This window comes from Poecilia formosa, unplaced genomic scaffold (genome assembly GCF_000485575.1).
Source record: "Poecilia formosa unplaced genomic scaffold, Poecilia_formosa-5.1.2 Scaffold9, whole genome shotgun sequence".
NCBI lineage: Eukaryota > Metazoa > Chordata > Actinopteri > Cyprinodontiformes > Poeciliidae > Poecilia > Poecilia formosa.
The window spans coordinates 2491329-2509769 of record NW_006799948.1 but is presented as its reverse complement, the minus strand read 5'-3'; the positions used below and the strand labels follow the sequence as shown (position 1 = coordinate 2509769).

General features: G+C 39.6%; 2 protein-coding genes across 3 annotated transcripts in view; both read right to left on the bottom strand.

Annotated features, from left to right (window-relative positions):
- Window positions 1-834: 834 nt before the first annotated feature.
- LOC103129480 (putative adenosylhomocysteinase 3) lies at window positions 835-6536 on the bottom strand (the record flags this gene model as incomplete). Its single annotated transcript, XM_016663973.1, has 5 exons — window positions 835-4149; window positions 4326-4446; window positions 4691-4769; window positions 4904-4972; window positions 6423-6536. Coding segments are annotated over 5 exons (390 nt in total), but the record flags the coding sequence as incomplete, so codon positions are not given.
- A 201-nt stretch (window positions 6537-6737) lies between these two features.
- The window catches only part of ahcyl2b (adenosylhomocysteinase like 2b), a 33869-nt gene continuing 22165 nt past the window's right edge, over window positions 6738-18441 (bottom strand). The window contains exons 2-17 of one of the 2 annotated variants that reach the window (XM_007578377.2): window positions 17592-17700; window positions 15291-15434; window positions 14980-15080; window positions 14780-14882; window positions 14584-14678; window positions 14011-14117; window positions 13543-13659; window positions 13396-13459; window positions 12496-12584; window positions 11688-11758; window positions 10361-10455; window positions 10046-10144; window positions 8515-8583; window positions 8302-8380; window positions 7937-8057; window positions 6738-7760 (exon numbers count right to left, since the gene is read on the bottom strand). In XM_007578377.2, the coding sequence (XP_007578439.1) occupies window positions 7754-7760; window positions 7937-8057; window positions 8302-8380; window positions 8515-8583; window positions 10046-10144; window positions 10361-10455; window positions 11688-11758; window positions 12496-12584; window positions 13396-13459; window positions 13543-13659; window positions 14011-14117; window positions 14584-14678; window positions 14780-14882; window positions 14980-15080; window positions 15291-15434; window positions 17592-17700 (1470 nt within the window). In that variant the 3' untranslated portion in view covers window positions 6738-7753. Of the gene's footprint in view, window positions 7761-7932; window positions 8058-8301; window positions 8381-8514; window positions 8584-10045; window positions 10145-10360; window positions 10456-11687; window positions 11759-12495; window positions 12585-13395; window positions 13460-13542; window positions 13660-14010; window positions 14118-14583; window positions 14679-14779; window positions 14883-14979; window positions 15081-15290; window positions 15435-17591; window positions 17701-18441 lie in introns of those variants that run through there. The other variant, XM_007578388.2, reaches the window with a different exon arrangement.

Below are 18441 nucleotides of genomic sequence, written 5' to 3'. Positions count from 1 at the left end.
GTTGAAGTCCGTACTTGTTTTCCTAGAAGGTTATTAAATTTATCTCGCAAAGTAATCATTCGTATTTTTTTTTTAAAGTAATTAATTAAAAACACATGTTCGTGCATCGAACTGGTTCTGAACTGGAGGTTGACTTTCAAGCAGGCCATCAACCTGCTGGAAGGTCTGTCAATTTTCCTATTAACCTCCCTCACTGCTGAAGAGGGACATTCCCACAGGATGATGCCGCCTCCACCGTGTTTAAATCTGGGAATGACAGCAGCTTATGTGAACCATCTTGTTGCCACAATCACATTAAAATAAAAGTTATAAAATAAACAAATAAGGTACTACACCATTGCGCTATCAGAAAGTACACAAAAATAAGATGAGAAATACTCCTTCACCTTTGATAGAACTAAAATAAGTGCAAACACTACTGAATTTTAAGCAACAGATTCATCTCATGGCTGGAGCCAGGCGGTTTTAATGGAAGTGAACAGCCTGACACCATCCAGAGGAGGGAAAAGAATTTATTAAAAAGCAGTCAGAGTTTAACAGTTTGCATCTTTAGGAAAACAAAGAAATGCTTCCAAAAAAATAAAAATAAAACCCTTCAAATTCTGTCCTCCCCCCCTCCCCCTTCACTGCATGCCAGACAGTTTCACACCACTAATTCAGACTGGAGTCATGCGTCAGCTCTGGAGATGTCAGAGATGGCGCCGTCTGACCGCTGCTGGCTCAGATGAGCTCACTGAGGCAACAGCACACATGGATCCCCTTTACCCCGACAAACAAATACAACTTAACCTTCCGTTAAGTGACATCAGGACAAATTAACCACACAACACATTCCACTTTTTACAGTTTTATTCATTAATATTACAGATTATTGCTCATCTTCTAACATGATCACTTCAGATTTTTTACTTTGTTTTTGTTTTCAACAACTTAAAGCATGACTGAGAATTTAGCCAGTTTGTACTGTATGAGGATTTACATCAATAAATACAGGAGACTTCTTTACACCTTACTATACACCTACATTTTTTGTCAGATCTGTATATAGTTTGTATATACATAAACAATGCTGGTGTCTTCCCTCGTCCAGTTAACCGTATATTAAAACAGTTCTCCTCCCTTAACCCACAGGTCAGGATCCTGAGGCAGCTGTTAAAAAGTAACTACGGCCTGCGAGACAGAAATAAAAACATAAAAGATATGGACAAACACACACACACACACGCACACACACGTCATTCATAAGCACACATTCACAGAATTAAAGGGGGCTTGTGGGGGGAAATAGGCCTTAAGACAATGGGTCACACAATCCTGTGTGGAGATTCAACTGCACAAGGAGACAAGGACGCACAGACACCGACTGCGACACAGAATGGAGGAGTTTTGCTTTAAGGTGGCATCACAGATTTTCATATTACACACTTCTTTTGGGCCACTATTCAACTCTTTTTGATATCAATGATATAAATTGTAGACGGGTGAAGAATTATAAAAATAAAAAAACAAAACAAACCTCGTTCAAACACTGAGTTGGAAAAATAATCTTGAAGTGCGCATCACAGTATGAAATGCTTTCTGATCGGGATAAACATCGGCTGATTGTGGTTCTATACAAAGTATTGACACCCCGGGTAAAGACGCAAACAAAAAGCCTAAGGTAAAGACGTGCTGACCTCACGGCGTTTGCATATCGTACACCATGTTGAGTGCAAGTTGTGGTAACAGCAACACCCTTCGGTGCAGAAGTCGTTACTGAAGGAGGGACGTTGGAAGTTAGGCGTTTTCAATGTGTGGGGTGTAAAGAGTTCCTGAAGAGGAGACGGGTCTAAATATATTCAGGCTGTGAGCGCAACAGAGACTTAAAGTGGATAATGGGAAGGCTAAATCAAATGTGGTACCATTTCTGTTTTATCCTTTCAAACAATCAATTTCTGCCATTATAGTGGATTTGTGAAATTTTAGACTAAAGGTAAGGGAATGCAATCTTTCATACACATGGAGACAAAATTATTCATTTTAATTCACTGATTTAATTCCAAAAATATGCGTTTAAAAACTCTAAGAATGTAGTGCTTTTTGAAGCTACTTTGCTTTAACTCGCACAGTTTGACATCGCCTCTGCTTCTAGCTTACTAAATGCACTGATGTTCACTTGAGATGCAGACAAACTGGCTGTTGATCAGAATCCAACAAATTTTCAGAACGACTGGATTCAACTTTGGTGGCCAGAAACTCAAAAATCCAATCATTAACCTGACCAACGAATGCAACATGCTGTTATTACAAGTTGACAACAGTCTTTGGTGTTGAAGTTGTTACAGAAAGATTAGTTTCAGTGCAAGTGTTTCAAATGAAGTTGGGAGACGAAAAAAAAAAAAAAAAATGCAAGAAGCTCCTTAGAAAGAAAGATGTCTGCTCTTAATTTAGGCTGCAAAAGAGTAGGAATTACAGAAGACAACAGGAAGTACAAATGCATTTCTAGCTTCAATCTATTGTGTCATGGAAGAAGATCTGGAAATGTTCACAGGAAACTGGAAATGGTCATCTGTGCTTTATCATCGTTAAACAGCAGAGGAACAGGAAGTCGTATTTTCCGATTTAAAAAAGGTATTTAAACACTGATCAAGGGACAATGAAAAAAAAAAAAGAAATTAAAGATTAATTTAAGGCTTTAGGTTGTAGCTTTACTTGGGGTGTCAAAAAATCTGGAGGGGAAGCATGATGGATTTGTTTTATATATAGTATAGCGACACTGGTTTGTGTTTCCATCTGGTTAAGCATTGAAGATTGTGCAGATGAGAGGTTAATAGTGATTGCATCTTATAACACAATTATAAAAGAAAAAAAAAAACTTCAATAGTGGATGGAAAGTCATCGCAAAATCTGATCTCCAAACATGAAGAAGAATGTGCTTCTGTGATTAGGATAAAAACAATCATCAGTCAGAATGTTGGCGAGTAATTGACAAATTTCAGTACCCTTAACCTGTTGATGTTGTTGTATGACAAGTACAAGAAAAAAAAATTAAAATTAAAAATTAGCGCCATACTTTTTATGGAGTACCTGCAACAAACTGCTTCATGCTATGTAAATACTCTGTCACAGTATTCAGAATGAGGGTTTGAGTACATTTATTACAGATGATTAGAACATTTAGTTGCTTCTCTGTGCGACACGACGATTCGGTCAAAAATGAAATATTAGAAGGAAAGATAGAAAAATCTTAAATTCTATATAAATATCTAAATATACAGTATACCTTTGTAATGATTTGACAATCTGCCATGCTTCTACTACAGTATAGTCATTCTTGTTAAAGAAAAGGAAAAAGAAGAAAAAAAAGAAAAAGGAAAATGATTAAATACTTGTTGTGACTTCAACACTGGTGTGTTGTGAGCAGCTGGAGACCAAAAGAGCAGCCAATGAGATGGTTCCACTGTGGGTTTAAGAGACGGGTGAGGAGAGCAAGTCGACATCCAGTCATGTTTATACAAACGAAAAAAGGAAAAAAAGCATTAAAATACAAGATATGATTGGACCCCTGAGGCCCTCACACAAGATCTGCAACCCGCCCTATTTTTGTTTTGTTTTTTGAAAATCAAAAGGTAGAAAACGAAAGACGATGAGGGAGGGAAAAAGTAAACAGCAAAAAAAAGGGAAGAATTGTCCATGACTAAATCTTCAGTTGCACACCTATTTAAAAAAAAAAAAAAAAAAAAAAAGTAAAGAAAGAAAAGCAATCAAAATTTTGCTTACAGAGTCTGTGTTTCATCTTTTTAAGGAGACAAAGAATCAAAACTCTGGCGCCGTGGAGGGAGGAAAGAGGACTAACGTACAACTCGACGCATCTAAAGAGAGATGGCGGAGAAAGTAAAACGACTCTTGTTCGACGAGGAGCGAGAGGCGAGAGTGGCTCCAGAGAGGAGTGATTTTTTTTATTTTTTTATTAATACGATTATTACTGTGGGTGGGTGGGAATAAACTAAAGCAGGAAACAGGAAAAGTTAGGGCCCCTCCTTTGCTCCATTTGTAAAGCAGGTGTTTTGACTATGCCATCTATCCTTCTATCCCCCTCCTCTTCTCCCTCTGAGTCCGTGCGATTCATGGAGAACTGATATCTCCTCATTCAACTCAATGGTTTAATACCTGGAGGAAAAAAAACAAAACACAAGAAAACAATAGAAAGCTCAAATCAGAAAATGAACAGAAGGAAGCAAATTCAGTAACTTCTGTCCGGCTAAAAACCACAAACTTTCATGTATTTTATGCAATAAAAGCTGCAGCTGATGTGGAGTGGAAGCGGCCATTTTGGAGCAGTTTACCTATAGTAGTTTGGCTTAAAGGGCCCGTTCTTGTTCAAGCCCAGGTACTTGGCCTGCTCATCAGTCAACTCTGTGAGATGCGCATCAAACGTCGGGAGATGTAGGCTGGCCACATACTCATCTGGGCAGCAGGGGAAAAAAAAGAAAAACGGAGAGAGAGTAAATGTCTTGGCATTTTCCAGGATCTCTGACCTGAAAAATTATAATTTGAAAAAGGAAATCCAGGGTAACTACTGTCTTCCTTTTCTTATACAAGCCCTTTTACATTCATTGACAGAGCGACCTACATCTGCCTTTCTTTACCAGGCTTCTCTATCAGCATGCATGATCCGTCTTTAATAACATTAAACTGAAGACATTTTTACCCATTTTCTTGGGCAGCAGATAAACATCCTGCTTGTACCGTCCCTCGGGGGCGTTGTAGAGCTCTATCAGGGCCAGAGCCTGCAGGGAAACAAATCACATAAACATGTTTGAGCAGACTTCTCAGTTTGTCACGGAAAAAAGAGAGCTGTAAATGTAGAAAAAAAAAAGAAAGAGAGAAAGAAAGAAAATCAGTTAAAACAACAGAAATGTACCTGGGTTGTGGCAGTGATGGAGAGCACAAACGTGGGCACAGTGGAGCAGCTCAGGTTCAGCAGACGGCCCTGGAGAGAAAATTAAAAACACACACACACACAAAAAAAGAAGAAAAAAAAAAAAACCGTTAGAAACACACTTCTGCTGGCTTGGTGTTGCTCAAGCTTTTACCAAGACCAAACTGAGTAAAAACCTAATTTTTACATATCAGGGTTTCCTCTACATGTAACTGATTACAGTGCACTGCTGAGGCAAAATAAAAGCTGCCACACCTTCAGAATGAAGATGTTTAAACATTTGCTAAAACAATTAAAGCACACGGGATGTTTACCTACATATATGGTCTGTATTTGTTCACTTAAACTAACCATAATCAGAGTTTGAAATGAAATTAATCATCATGGAACATTAAAACTTAATCTACTTTGAAAAGGTGACACTGCTGGCGCAACTACTGTGTGCTGCGCTGCTCTCAGCAGTGAAGTAGAGGGAAAGAAAACACAATAGGAAGCTACCAAAAGGAGGTTAAGATTCATGTATTTTTAGTTCAAGCCTGTGAAAAACAACCCTAATGTTAAAGCATGTTGTGTTTGAACAACAGTAAAGAAGCTAGTTAATATAGTTTGGCTTCGATGCATACCTAGCTTAGTGTCGGATAATTCCCCCCCCACCCACTTAGATTCATTTCTGGTTGCATTTTCAGTTAAATATATTCAAATATTTTCAGAAGAGGGGATGTCAGATGGAGATGCTCAATGTTTTTTTTTATTGTGGCACAGTTCCCTCAACTTCTCAGGAATGCAGAAATAACAGTGTTCTGTACCGTGACACTTCCTAACGTCCCTTGAGTGATAATGGTGACTGAAACGAATTAGTCAAGTACACAGGTTGAAGTAGAGAATTTATTTTTATTTTTTTTTAAAGGTCTTAGAGCAGGGGTGCCCAAAGTCGGTCCTCAAGGGCCGGCATCCTGCATGTTTTAGTTCTCTCCCTAGTGATAGCAACAACCTTCTCAGCAAGTCAATGTTCTCCTTAGGCCTTCTAAGGAGCCATAATTTGATGCAGGTGTGTTAAACCAGGGAGTGAACTAAAACATGCAGGATGCCGGCCGTCGAGGACCGACTTTGGGCACCCCCGTCTTAGAGGAACGCCTGCAAATCATAATAGAAATATGAAACAAAACAAGCTTTTAATTCCAGGTTCACTGATGTGGTTCCAACCTGTTTCAGATCAAACGGGTTCAGATTCGTCGGCTCCAAGGAGCTGGCAGCTCGGCCGGCCCTGCTGAGCTGCTCTCATTCTGTCATGGCTCATGATTCACTCACAAATACGCCACTTCTTATCCAGGCGACACGTGCCCTGATACATATTTTACGCTAACTTCATACATCTGGATGCAACCAGATCTGTTTTCTGCATCTTTAACCGTTCTCCGACTAACATGAATCAGCCAAGTCCGCAATGCAGTTCACAGCAAGAAGTCAGACCGATAGGATTTGTTTGGACGTTTTTAGGCACCTCTGCCAGCAGGACTATCCTCTTGGCATCGGGCCAGATGATGTGGTCCACCTGTGAGCGAACCCTCTCCCAGGTTAGTTCAGGGGTCCGCAGGCTGGCCTGCCGAACAAAAACAATTTAAGGTCATTTTAGCCTCTACATGTGGAAGATGATCTTTTCCCCAGCTATTAGGATGGATCAAATAATTAATTGACTTAAAAGCCCAAAAACTAAAACACATTTCCAAATTTCTTACAAANAGCGCCATACTTTTTATGGAGTACCTGCAACAAACTGCTTCATGCTATGTAAATACTCTGTCACAGTATTCAGAATGTGGGTTTGAGTACATTTATTACAGATGATTAGAACATTTAGTTGCTTCTCTGTGCGACACGACGATTCGGTCAAAAATGAAATATTAGAAGGAAAGATAGAAAAATCTTAAATTTTATATAAATATCTAAATATACAGTATACCTTTGTAATGATTTGACAATCTGCCATGCTTCTACTACAGTATAGTCATTCTTGTTAAAGAAAAGGAAAAAGAAGAAAAAAAAGAAAAAGGAAAATGATTAAATACTTGTTGTGACTTCAACACTGGTGTGTTGTGAGCAGCTGGAGACCAAAAGAGCAGTCAATGAGATGGTTCCACTGTGGGTTTAAGAGACGGGTGAGGAGAGCAAGTCGACATCCAGTCATGTTTATACAAATGAAAAAAAGCATTAAAATACAAGATATGATTGGACCCCTGAGGCCCTCACACAAGATCTGCAACCCGCCCTATTTTTGTTTTGTTTTTTGAAAATCAAAAGGTAGAAAACGAAAGACGATGAGGGAGGGAAAAAGTAAACAGCAAAAAAAAGGGAAGAATTGTCCATGACTAAATCTTCAGTTGCACACCTATTTAAAAAAAAAAAAAAAAAAAAAAAGTAAAGAAAGAAAAGCAATCAAAATTTTGCTTACAGAGTCTGTGTTTCATCTTTTTAAGGAGACAAAGAATCAAAACTCTGGCGCCGTGGAGGGAGGAAAGAGGACTAACGTACAACTCGACGCATCTAAAGAGAGATGGCGGAGAAAGTAAAACGACTCTTGTTCGACGAGGAGCGAGAGGCGAGAGTGGCTCCAGAGAGGAGTGATTTTTTTTATTTTTTTATTAATACGATTATTACTGTGGGTGGGTGGGAATAAACTAAAGCAGGAAACAGGAAAAGTTAGGGCCCCTCCTTTGCTCCATTTGTAAAGCAGGTGTTTTGACTATGCCGTCTATCCTTCTATCCCCCTCCTCTTCTCCCTCTGAGTCCGTGCGATTCATGGAGAACTGATATCTCCTCATTCAACTCAATGGTTTAATACCTGGAGGAAAAAAAACAAAACACAAGAAAACAATAGAAAGCTCAAATCAGAAAATGAACAGAAGGAAGCAAATTCAGTAACTTCTGTCCGGCTAAAAACCACAAACTTTCATGTATTTTATGCAATAAAAGCTGCAGCTGATGTGGAGTGGAAGCGGCCATTTTGGAGCAGTTTACCTATAGTAGTTTGGCTTAAAGGGCCCGTTCTTGTTCAAGCCCAGGTACTTGGCCTGCTCATCAGTCAACTCTGTGAGATGCGCATCAAACGTCGGGAGATGTAGGCTGGCCACATACTCATCTGGGCAGCAGGGGAAAAAAAAGAAAAACGGAGAGAGAGTAAATGTCTTGGCATTTTCCAGGATCTCTGACCTGAAAAATTATAATTTGAAAAAGGAAATCCAGGGTAACTACTGTCTTCCTTTTCTTATACAAGCCCTTTTACATTCATTGACAGAGCGACCTACATCTGCCTTTCTTTACCAGGCTTCTCTATCAGCATGCATGATCCGTCTTTAATAACATCAAACTGAAGACATTTTTACCCATTTTCTTGGGCAGCAGATAAACATCCTGCTTGTACCTTCCCTCGGGGGCGTTGTAGAGCTCTATCAGGGCCAGAGCCTGCAGGGAAACAAATCACATAAACATGTTTGAGCAGACTTCTCAGTTTGTCACGGAAAAAAGAGAGCTGTAAATGTAGAAAAAAAAAAGAAAGAGAGAAAGAAAGAAAATCAGTTAAAACAACAGAAATGTACCTGGGTTGTGGCAGTGATGGAGAGCACAAACGTGGGCACAGTGGAGCAGCTCAGGTTCAGCAGACGGCCCTGGAGAGAAAATTAAAAACACACACACACACAAAAAAAGAAGAAAAAAAAAAAAACCGTTAGAAACACACTTCTGCTGGCTTGGTGTTGCTCAAGCTTTTACCAAGACCAAACTGAGTAAAAACCTAATTTTTACATATCAGGGTTTCCTCTACATGTAACTGATTACAGTGCACTGCTGAGGCAAAATAAAAGCTGCCACACCTTCAGAATGAAGATGTTTAAACATTTGCTAAAACAATTAAAGCACACGGGATGTTTACCTACATATATGGTCTGTATTTGTTCACTTAAACTAACCATAATCAGAGTTTGAAATGAAATTAATCATCATGGAACATTAAAACTTAATCTACTTTGAAAAGGTGACACTGCTGGCGCAACTACTGTGTGCTGCGCTGCTCTCAGCAGTGAAGTAGAGGGAAAGAAAACACAATAGGAAGCTACCAAAAGGAGGTTAAGATTCATGTATTTTTAGTTCAAGCCTGTGAAAAACAACCCTAATGTTAAAGCATGTTGTGTTTGAACAACAGTAAAGAAGCTAGTTAATATAGTTTGGCTTCGATGCATACCTAGCTTAGTGTCGGATAATTCCCCCCCCACCCACTTAGATTCATTTCTGGTTGCATTTTCAGTTAAATATATTCAAATATTTTCAGAAGAGGGGATGTCAGATGGAGATGCTCAATGTTTTTTTTTATTGTGGCACAGTTCCCTCAACTTCTCAGGAATGCAGAAATAACAGTGTTCTGTACCGTGACACTTCCTAACGTCCCTTGAGTGATAATGGTGACTGAAACGAATTAGTCAAGTACACAGGTTGAAGTAGAGAATTTATTTTTATTTTTTTTTAAAGGTCTTAGAGCAGGGGTGCCCAAAGTCGGTCCTCAAGGGCCGGCATCCTGCATGTTTTAGTTCTCTCCCTAGTGATAGCAACAACCTTCTCAGCAAGTCAATGTTCTCCTTAGGCCTTCTAAGGAGCCATAATTTGATGCAGGTGTGTTAAACCAGGGAGTGAACTAAAACATGCAGGATGCCGGCCGTCGAGGACCGACTTTGGGCACCCCCGTCTTAGAGGAACGCCTGCAAATCATAATAGAAATATGAAACAAAACAAGCTTTTAATTCCAGGTTCACTGATGTGGTTCCAACCTGTTTCAGATCAAACGGGTTCAGATTCGTCGGCTCCAAGGAGCTGGCAGCTCGGCCGGCCCTGCTGAGCTGCTCTCATTCTGTCATGGCTCATGATTCACTCACAAATACGCCACTTCTTATCCAGGCGACACGTGCCCTGATACATATTTTACGCTAACTTCATACATCTGGATGCAACCAGATCTGTTTTCTGCATCTTTAACCGTTCTCCGACTAACATGAATCAGCTAAGTCCGCAATGCAGTTCACAGCAAGAAGTCAGACCGATAGGATTTGTTTGGACGTTTTTAGGCGGAGAGTAAAGCACCTCTGCCAGCAGGACTATCCTCTTGGCATCGGGCCAGATGATGTGGTCCACCTGTGAGCGAACCCTCTCCCAGGTTAGTTCAGGGGTCCGCAGGCTGGCCTGCCGAACAAAAACAATTTAAGGTCATTTTAGCCTCTACATGTGGAAGATGATCTTTTCCCCAGCTATTAGGATGGATCAAATAATTAATTGACTTAAAAGCCCAAAAACTAAAACACATTTCCAAATTTCTTACAAAGTACTGCAACATAAACAGTAAGAGAAGCAGGCATTGTTAAAGGCTTCCGACGTCGTCATTAAGAGTTGCAAACTCACCACATCGATTTCGGTGTTGGAGTGCCCCATGTTGCAGACAATACAGCCGTTCTTCATGCGGTCCAGGTGCTCTCTCACCACAACGTTCTTGTTACCTAGTGAAGAAGAGGTGAACGAGTGATTCAATCTGAGAAAAGGAGCAGGAAAAGAGCACACTTTAAAAAAAATGATTATATATATATATATATATATCATATGAGGTCAGCATAAGACAACCAAGTCTGCCTCTGTCATTTATAATTTAATTACCTATCTTAGAAAGTGAGCAAAGATAATTAGGTCTGGAAATGGAGTTCAGTTAGAGTTGGCTCAACATGCTGAAAGGATCTGAGGGTTTAAAGAATTTTCTTTTGGCATTAAAACTATGAGAAAATATTCTTTGTGAAATATTTTAACAGTTAGAAAACCTACAGACACAAAGTAACAAGGGTCAAAGTTCAAATGGCGGTTTATTGAGCCTACAAAGATTTCTAATTTATTTACATCCCTCAAACTTTATTTCTATCCTTCACAACTAGAAACTAAACATGTATTTTAGTGTGATTGGGTGGGGATTTGAAGCTGGTCATGTTGATGCAGGGACTGGACTAAACGCTGAAAACCATAAAGAAGAAAAACTTCTTACAGTATGAACATGTTGGAACAGAGCAGTCACAGCGCAAAAATAAATCTAATTGAAAATCTGTAAAAAAGAAAAAAAAAAAGACTTCAATTCTCCATCTAATCTGATAAAGACTGAGTAATTAAGCAAAGAAGAATGGCCAAAACCTGTTGATGTTCAAAGGTGGTAGAGGTTCATCATTTTCCCTTTTACTTTATGATTATACACTTCTTTTTGTTGGTGTGCTATTATGGAAATGGACCTCAAAGGAAACTAAACTTTCTCAATGTTCTCTATATTCACCAAAAAAAACAAAAAAACAATTGGATTTTTACACTAATCTTCCACACAGCTGGGTTGTCAACGTCGCTATTTTCACCTAATTCAGGGAAAAAGTTTTTTTTGTTGTTTTTTTTAAGTTTAGTTTTTTAGTTGTTTTTTTAAGGCTGCCTTGTTCCTGTGCAACTCGCTATGATTGCAGAGCCTCCGCTTCAACCCTGACGGGCGATATTTGGTAATGAAGTGGCGACCAGTAATTCTCTGCTCTAATCCAAAGGTCAGCGCCGGCTCCCTCGCCCTCGAGGTTCAGAGCTTTATTAGCGACCACTGCAGATGATTTCGCTGACTCAGTGACCCGTCTAGTCACCTTGAACAAGACGCAACAAAAACTGTGAACTTCTGCACCCTGACTAGATTAGCAGAATGTCAACATCAGCGGCTGCCAACCTGTGCAGGTGATGACGATGTCCACTTGTCTGATGACTTCGTTGAGTTTCACCAGCCTGAAGCCATCCATGCTAAGAAAAAAACAGATGATTAATCACTAATGATTAATCAGTAATCATGATTAATCATTAATTACTTAATAAACAGGATTAATCAGTTAATTGAAATAGCTGCCAACTAATTTAGGAATGGATTAATAGTTCCTCCAATTATGTCCATTTGCTGAAAGAACATACTCAGAGCAGTAACTAAACCAAAACTGTACAAGAAATATACAAGTTATGCATTTGAGATTTAAAAAAAAAACCTGTGTCTGTGAATATATTCTACCCAGAATTCAAACGGCACAGTTTTGGCTCCATCTGGTTCAGATACTGTAAGACAATTAAGCACTTCTTGCTATGTAATCATTAATCAGTTAATCCAAAAAAATAAATAATAATCAACAGATCAGCCCTACACTGATAAGTTGAGTAAAGAGGGCTGAGCTTTTCACATGTTGATGTTAGAAGCATTTTTTCTTTTCGGTGCACATGCATCTTTTGCCATTGCACTTTAGGCAATACAATGTTTATTTTCTCATTTTAAAAAGGAGTTGAAATATTTGTTTGCATTTTTCTAATATTGTATAAAAGACAAAGACGTTAAACAGAAAATGTGCAGAAAGTGCCAAATTTTTAAAATCCGATTAATCGATTAATCGCTAGAATAATCCGATTACTAAAATAATTGTTAGCTGCAGTAATAGTGAAAAGTGACTTTCCTGCAACCTAAATGAGCCAAAATAAAGAAAAAAACTAAAGCTTACCAGGCCTGCAAGGCGCAGATGGGGTCGATCTCTGTGACGTAGACGATGGAGCCCATGGCTTTGAGGGCAGCGCAGCAACCTTTTCCAACCTGAGGGAGGTGAAAATAGAAGAACTGGTCATTTACAGTTAACAGGGGTGCATGCAGTGTGTTACAGAGAAACGCAGGGCAGAAATGCACACAGCATTCCCAAATAGCAGGGCTAGAGCTGTGATCGGTGCAGTCGCAGTCTACTGTGATGTAATAATAACACAGACAGTGACGCCTCAGAAAATGATACAAAGAACTAATCCAAGGATTTTTAACAAGTATTGGGTGGGCACGTTTGATTACTGTGTATTTTCTCTCATTCAACCAGGCTGTGAATTTTTAATAGAGTTGAGGTCTGGGTTATGTCAGTCATTTCTGTAGCTTCCAGTTTCTGGCAGAGTGGAGTTGGCTTGGCTTGGTTGTTCTCAATTTCCTTTCAATCAGAACCAACAGTTCGAGTCAGATGGTTAAAAGTTGGACACAATTAGGCGTTCCAACATTTCTATAAACCAAAACACACATCAAAATGTGTTTCAGGTATGGCTAATTTTGTTTGAACCGCTTTCCCAAAGCTCTGACTGCCACCTGTTGAACATTTCAGGACCATTCTTAAAAATTAGCTTTGCTGGCAATTTAAATCAACTTTTTCCTCAAAAGTACTCAAACATCCTGCTGTTATTGGTGACAGAAAGCAAAGTGACACTGTGCCAAACATTAGCAGTGTTGGACCTATATTTCCATACCTTTGTTGATCAGAGAAAATCCAAACTTTTTCACTGAATACATATTTAAAGTTTTAGCGTGAGTTTTCTCATTTTTAGCAGAACACCAGGAGGAACACATGCGACTTAAACAAAACCGTTAACCTTACCTCTCCGTATCCACACACCACCACCTGTTTGCCTCCAAACATCACATCAGTGGTCCTCTTCAAGCTGGAGACACAGATACACGTTTCAGTGCTGCTGCTTCTCTACCATTGGAAGCAATTTGTAAGGAAAGAAAACATGTTTTATACCCGTCTAAGATGGATTCTCTGCAGCAGTAAAGGTTGTCGAACTTTTGCTTGGTAACAGAGTCGTTGACGTTCATGGCTGGAACACACAGCTTCCCCGCCTTGGACAATTGGTACAACCTGAACTTACACATAATTTCTTATTAGATCTTTTTGATGGCACAACTAAAAATAGAATCCAAACATAAAGAGATTCAAATGTACTTTCTATTTTAAATCGTTTGTATCAAGCTGAGTGCAGATAAAAATGTGTACCACTTTCCACCACTAGATGGCAATGTTCCCAAACTTGACAGTGGATGCAAATAGGGCCTTATTCTGTTACTGTGCAGGTTTTCACAAATATTTTAAACCTTAAAGGCACAGAAAATCAGTTTCATCATCTTTCAACTAAAACATGTCTGTAATATTTAGCATTAGGAAAAAGAATCATGTGAAAAGAAGAGGAGATATGGACGCTGCTTATCCTACCTGTGGACGCCAGTAACGCTCTCCTCTACGATGCCCTTGATCTTCTTGAACATGTTGGGGTACTTTTTATAAATCCAGTGCGTCAGGTCTCCGCCGTCATCCAGGATCTGGGGAGAAAAATTGAGTCAAAATAAAGACGTTAGGAAGAAAAATATGAAAAGATGTTAAGAATAAATTAAAAGAAAGGAAAGAAAATGGTGTTTTTGGTCACATAGATGCATTTTATGTGACAGACCAAAACATAGTAACATGATTATGTCGGGTAAAAAAAAAAACATTATAAAGGCTTTTGTGTTTGGGTGGAGATGGTCTGATATGATTATGTCTACAACTAAATTATTTTAGTAATCGATTACTCTAATGATAAATTGGATAAAATTGAAATAAATTTGGCAAATTCATCCGATTTTTCATTCGACTACTTGAGCCATTTTATACAGTAACATAAATAAATTAAAGATGAACAAACAAATAATTAAATTCCTTTTTTATTGCGTTGCACATGCGTCAAAAACTATGTAAAAAAAAAAAAAAAAAAAAAAAAAAAAAAGGAAAAAAAAAGACAGTTGCTACCATGTTGGGTTGCCAGCCTTCCACGTTGACGCAGCGGTCGATGCACCACCAGAAGTCGTCCTCTGACTCACCCTTCCAGGCAAACACGCTGAAACCTGCGGAGTGGAAGGAAGTGAAGATTGCAGAGTTGAGAAAAATGTGACAAGAAAGAAGAGATAGAAAGATTTTAGACTGAAGGCTTTCAAACTGTTCTCACCTCCTTCTGCCAGAGCTGCAGCCACTTCATTCTGGGTGGAGTAGATGTTGCATGCTGCCCACCTGCACTGAGCGCCCAGAGCTGACAGAGTCTCCATCAGCACCTGAGAAAGAGAAAAAAAAACAAAGCTGCAGAGTTTCGCTTTTTTGCCAGACTGAAGATGTCAACACGTTGCCATTTATTTTTGTCGTGCCACTCACGGCGGTCTGCGCGGTGATGTGCGTGCAGCCCACCACCTTGGCACCGGCGAGGGGTTTCTCCCCCTGAGCTCGCTTCCTCAGCGCCATCAGTGCTGGCATCTCTGGCGGAGGGGGAAACACACACAAAGCGGAAGTTGGAATTAGCTGGAAGGTAAAAGGAATTCCCAGCTTTAATCTCATTAGCTGAGCTCTAATCCATCCAGTCGTCCAGATGAAGGAGCTGCAGATGCTAAATGATGCTATCTGCGTGTTTAGCCCTGCGCTGTTTCGCGTCCATGTGATCAAACTCCTTCCGAGTGTGTTGGTCCTACCTTGCTCTGCGATCTCGATCTCTCTGCGCCCGAAGTCGGCCTGCTTGATGTTTTTGATGCAGAAATCGCCGTTGCCTTTGGAGTTCTTCTGCTGTTTGTCCCGGGGTGAGGTCTCATCGTCGGAGCTGTCGGTGTACGACGCCGCTGCAAGCGATTGCACGTGAAAACGTCAGTGGAGGAAAAGGACACAACGTGCTTATTTTCAGCAAGCTAAACCTGGCTTTGCAGAAAGGTTTCGCAGCACAGGTCTTTTTTCTTAATACCCTGTAATTCAAACTTGACCAGGCCAAGCTTTCTGGATCACCCAGTAGAAGTGACGATAAATCCGTCTGACATGGCTTCTCCCGTTACCGAGCAACAACAGAGAGACAGCGCGTCTGCCAGGCGTCACGCTGCGGCTGCAAACTTTCACTCTGTGCCGTTCGTGCAGGATCATAATTACACCAAGTGTTACTCTGTTGGCTTTTATGTTTTAAAGTATAGAGACATTTGCTGTGATTTGATAGTGTGGCAGACAACATGACAAAACAATCTCCTCTTACCCATTAGATCTACAGAAAATGATGGCCTAATAAATCTCATTTACTGCCAATAATGTCACAACTTTTTGAAAAAGAGGCAATTTATAATTTTAGATAAATACTTATTATAGGAAATTTGTTGTCATTTTTAATGAACCGGCATTTTATTTATATTTTTAGAATTTAAAATCAAGATAAATATAAAATTTAACAAAAAGAGGATGATTTTTTTATCTGTAGGATGAAAAATGATAGTTAAAATTAACAGATTCCAACTTAACAACAAGAAAAACAGATCCAAGAACATATTGCTGGTACTTTTGTGAAAATGTGATTATTGTGGGGGAAAAAAAAAAGAGAACAAATGCAGAATTTTAAAATTTTTTCAATCTAAATTTCAACAATATTGGCTGGTCCTTTTTTATTTCTACGCCAGTCATTAAGAGTCACTCTTAATAAGGCCGCAAGAGCCACAGGTTGGAGAAAACCTGCTTTCAAGTAAAGTTTGTGTAGAAAAATGGCCTAATGAAATTTGGATTAAATTTAATTGAGAATCTGTGGGTTGAAAATGGATGTTCAGAGGCACTCCATGCAGCCTGAGAGTTCTGCAATGGAAAAACTGACAATGAAAAAATTTTTCCCCTATATGTTAAATAGATATAACTTCAAAATAATCTGAAGCTCTAATTGCAGCAAAACATGGTTTTATATCGACTCAAGGGGGAGGAATACACAGATTCTTATCTCTGCAAACCGTTTTAATCTGTGCATCATCACCCTACCACTGCAAATAAAATCCCAATTCAACACTCAAAGGTCTTGTCGCTCTAACACGACAAACTGTCTCACTAAAAGCGCAGAGCGGCAAAGACTGTTTTTAGAGCACCTCTGATCCTGGGGCGTCCATCACTTCCCCTCCTCTAAGTGTGACTCAGCGTCCAAATGTCCATTTGGCAAAGCGGAGCGCCACGGTGCAGATTAATTCATTACGTTAATGGCTTCATTGGAGGCTCTGACTCCTGACACGCAGTGGGGTATCAAAAAGCACAAGTCCGAGCAGATTACGCAGAAAAGCATTTAAATGTTTACGAAAACGCCCATGATGGAGGGAGGTCAAAAGGTTAAGAGCAGTGAGCATTACGAATGAGAACAGGGTCCTGGTGTCAGCCATTCCTCAGACTTTGTGACCTCTCCGCTCCGTCATTGTTCTAGGAAATCGGGTAAATTAGTGTTTTTGTAAAGTGTGCCATCTGACTCTAAGTACCTGTAAGAGTAACAGTTTTTCCCAGAAAGGGCAGAGTAATTGTTCACAAAGGTGCTGGTCCCGTTAGTTATAAACTACAGAAAGTAGGTTGAGTAGTTAATATTGAAGCAGTTGTTTGTGCATCAATTTTCTAAGTCATTTCCTCTTTCACTAATTAATATTTCAACAGCTAATCAATCTAAAGCTCAACTCTGTAGCCTCTTCCTGCTATAGCATAAGATACAGGATTTTATTATTTACTTTTTTTGGTTTCCCATTCCAATAAATTCCTGCATGCGCTCTGGAGACCACCGGCAGCTAATCCGCTAACACAGAGCCCACAGTTTCATGAGAACCACAGGGTTAGACTGTGAGAGCGAGGACAGAGATGGTTGATGAGGAGACCAGGGGGATGGGGGTGGAAGGTTAGTCAACCATTCATCCAGGTGGAATCAGCAGAAAAAGTGTTGTAAAGTCAGGGATGTCCGATAAGCGGCGGGTTGCGGTGACTGAGTGTCTGCCAGGCTGTTTGTTTACCTGAGCTGTAGCTGTCGGTGGAGGACTGGGAGATGGAGCGGGACAGAGAGCGCCGGCCGATCTTAGACGGGCGCTTGTTGAACTCCTGTTTCTGGTCTGCAAACTGGATCTGAGAAGAAGACAAAGAACAGGGATTCAGAATCAAAACGACGCTTGAGACGCATGTAAAGCTCAAGTGTTGTCATACGTTAGAGATTTAAAACATCAAAATCAAAAAACATCTTTTTGTGGAACTATGTGCAATGAGCAAGGTTTTAGAGTTCACAACACAACAGATCGCTCTAGTGGAATCTGTTGACCACAGGTGTTGTTTGTGAGCATAAACTTTTCTCAGGTGTAAAAAAAAAATAAAAATAAAGCATACTTTCACCACGGTTTCTAGTTTTTTTGGTTGTCCATAGACCATGCTAATTGGATAATAACCGTTCCCTTCAAGGGTTCTTCCTGCACAATTTACCCATAAGGACGAGTGGCAACAACTTGTTTTTTCTCTGAGCCAAATGAGAGAGATGTTAAGTAGTTTTAACTTCCAATCCAGCCACCACATGTGTAGCTGCAAGAAAACTCATTGTAGATGAACTCCCTCAAAAAAAAAAGACCCCAAAATAGGCCTGTCACGATAAATTTTGCTGAGCGATTAAATTGTCTAAAAAATTATTGTGAGACGATAATATTGTTTCAAGACCTTTTGACACTGATTTAGTGGAAATGACTAATGCATGCGATTTCCTGCCATAGATAGATACATTCTATTTTCAAAAGAACACGTAACACTGGAACTGATAAACTAAATAAACAAAACAACCAAAAACAAAAATAAAATGGATTCTCAGTCTCCATTAACAAAAAA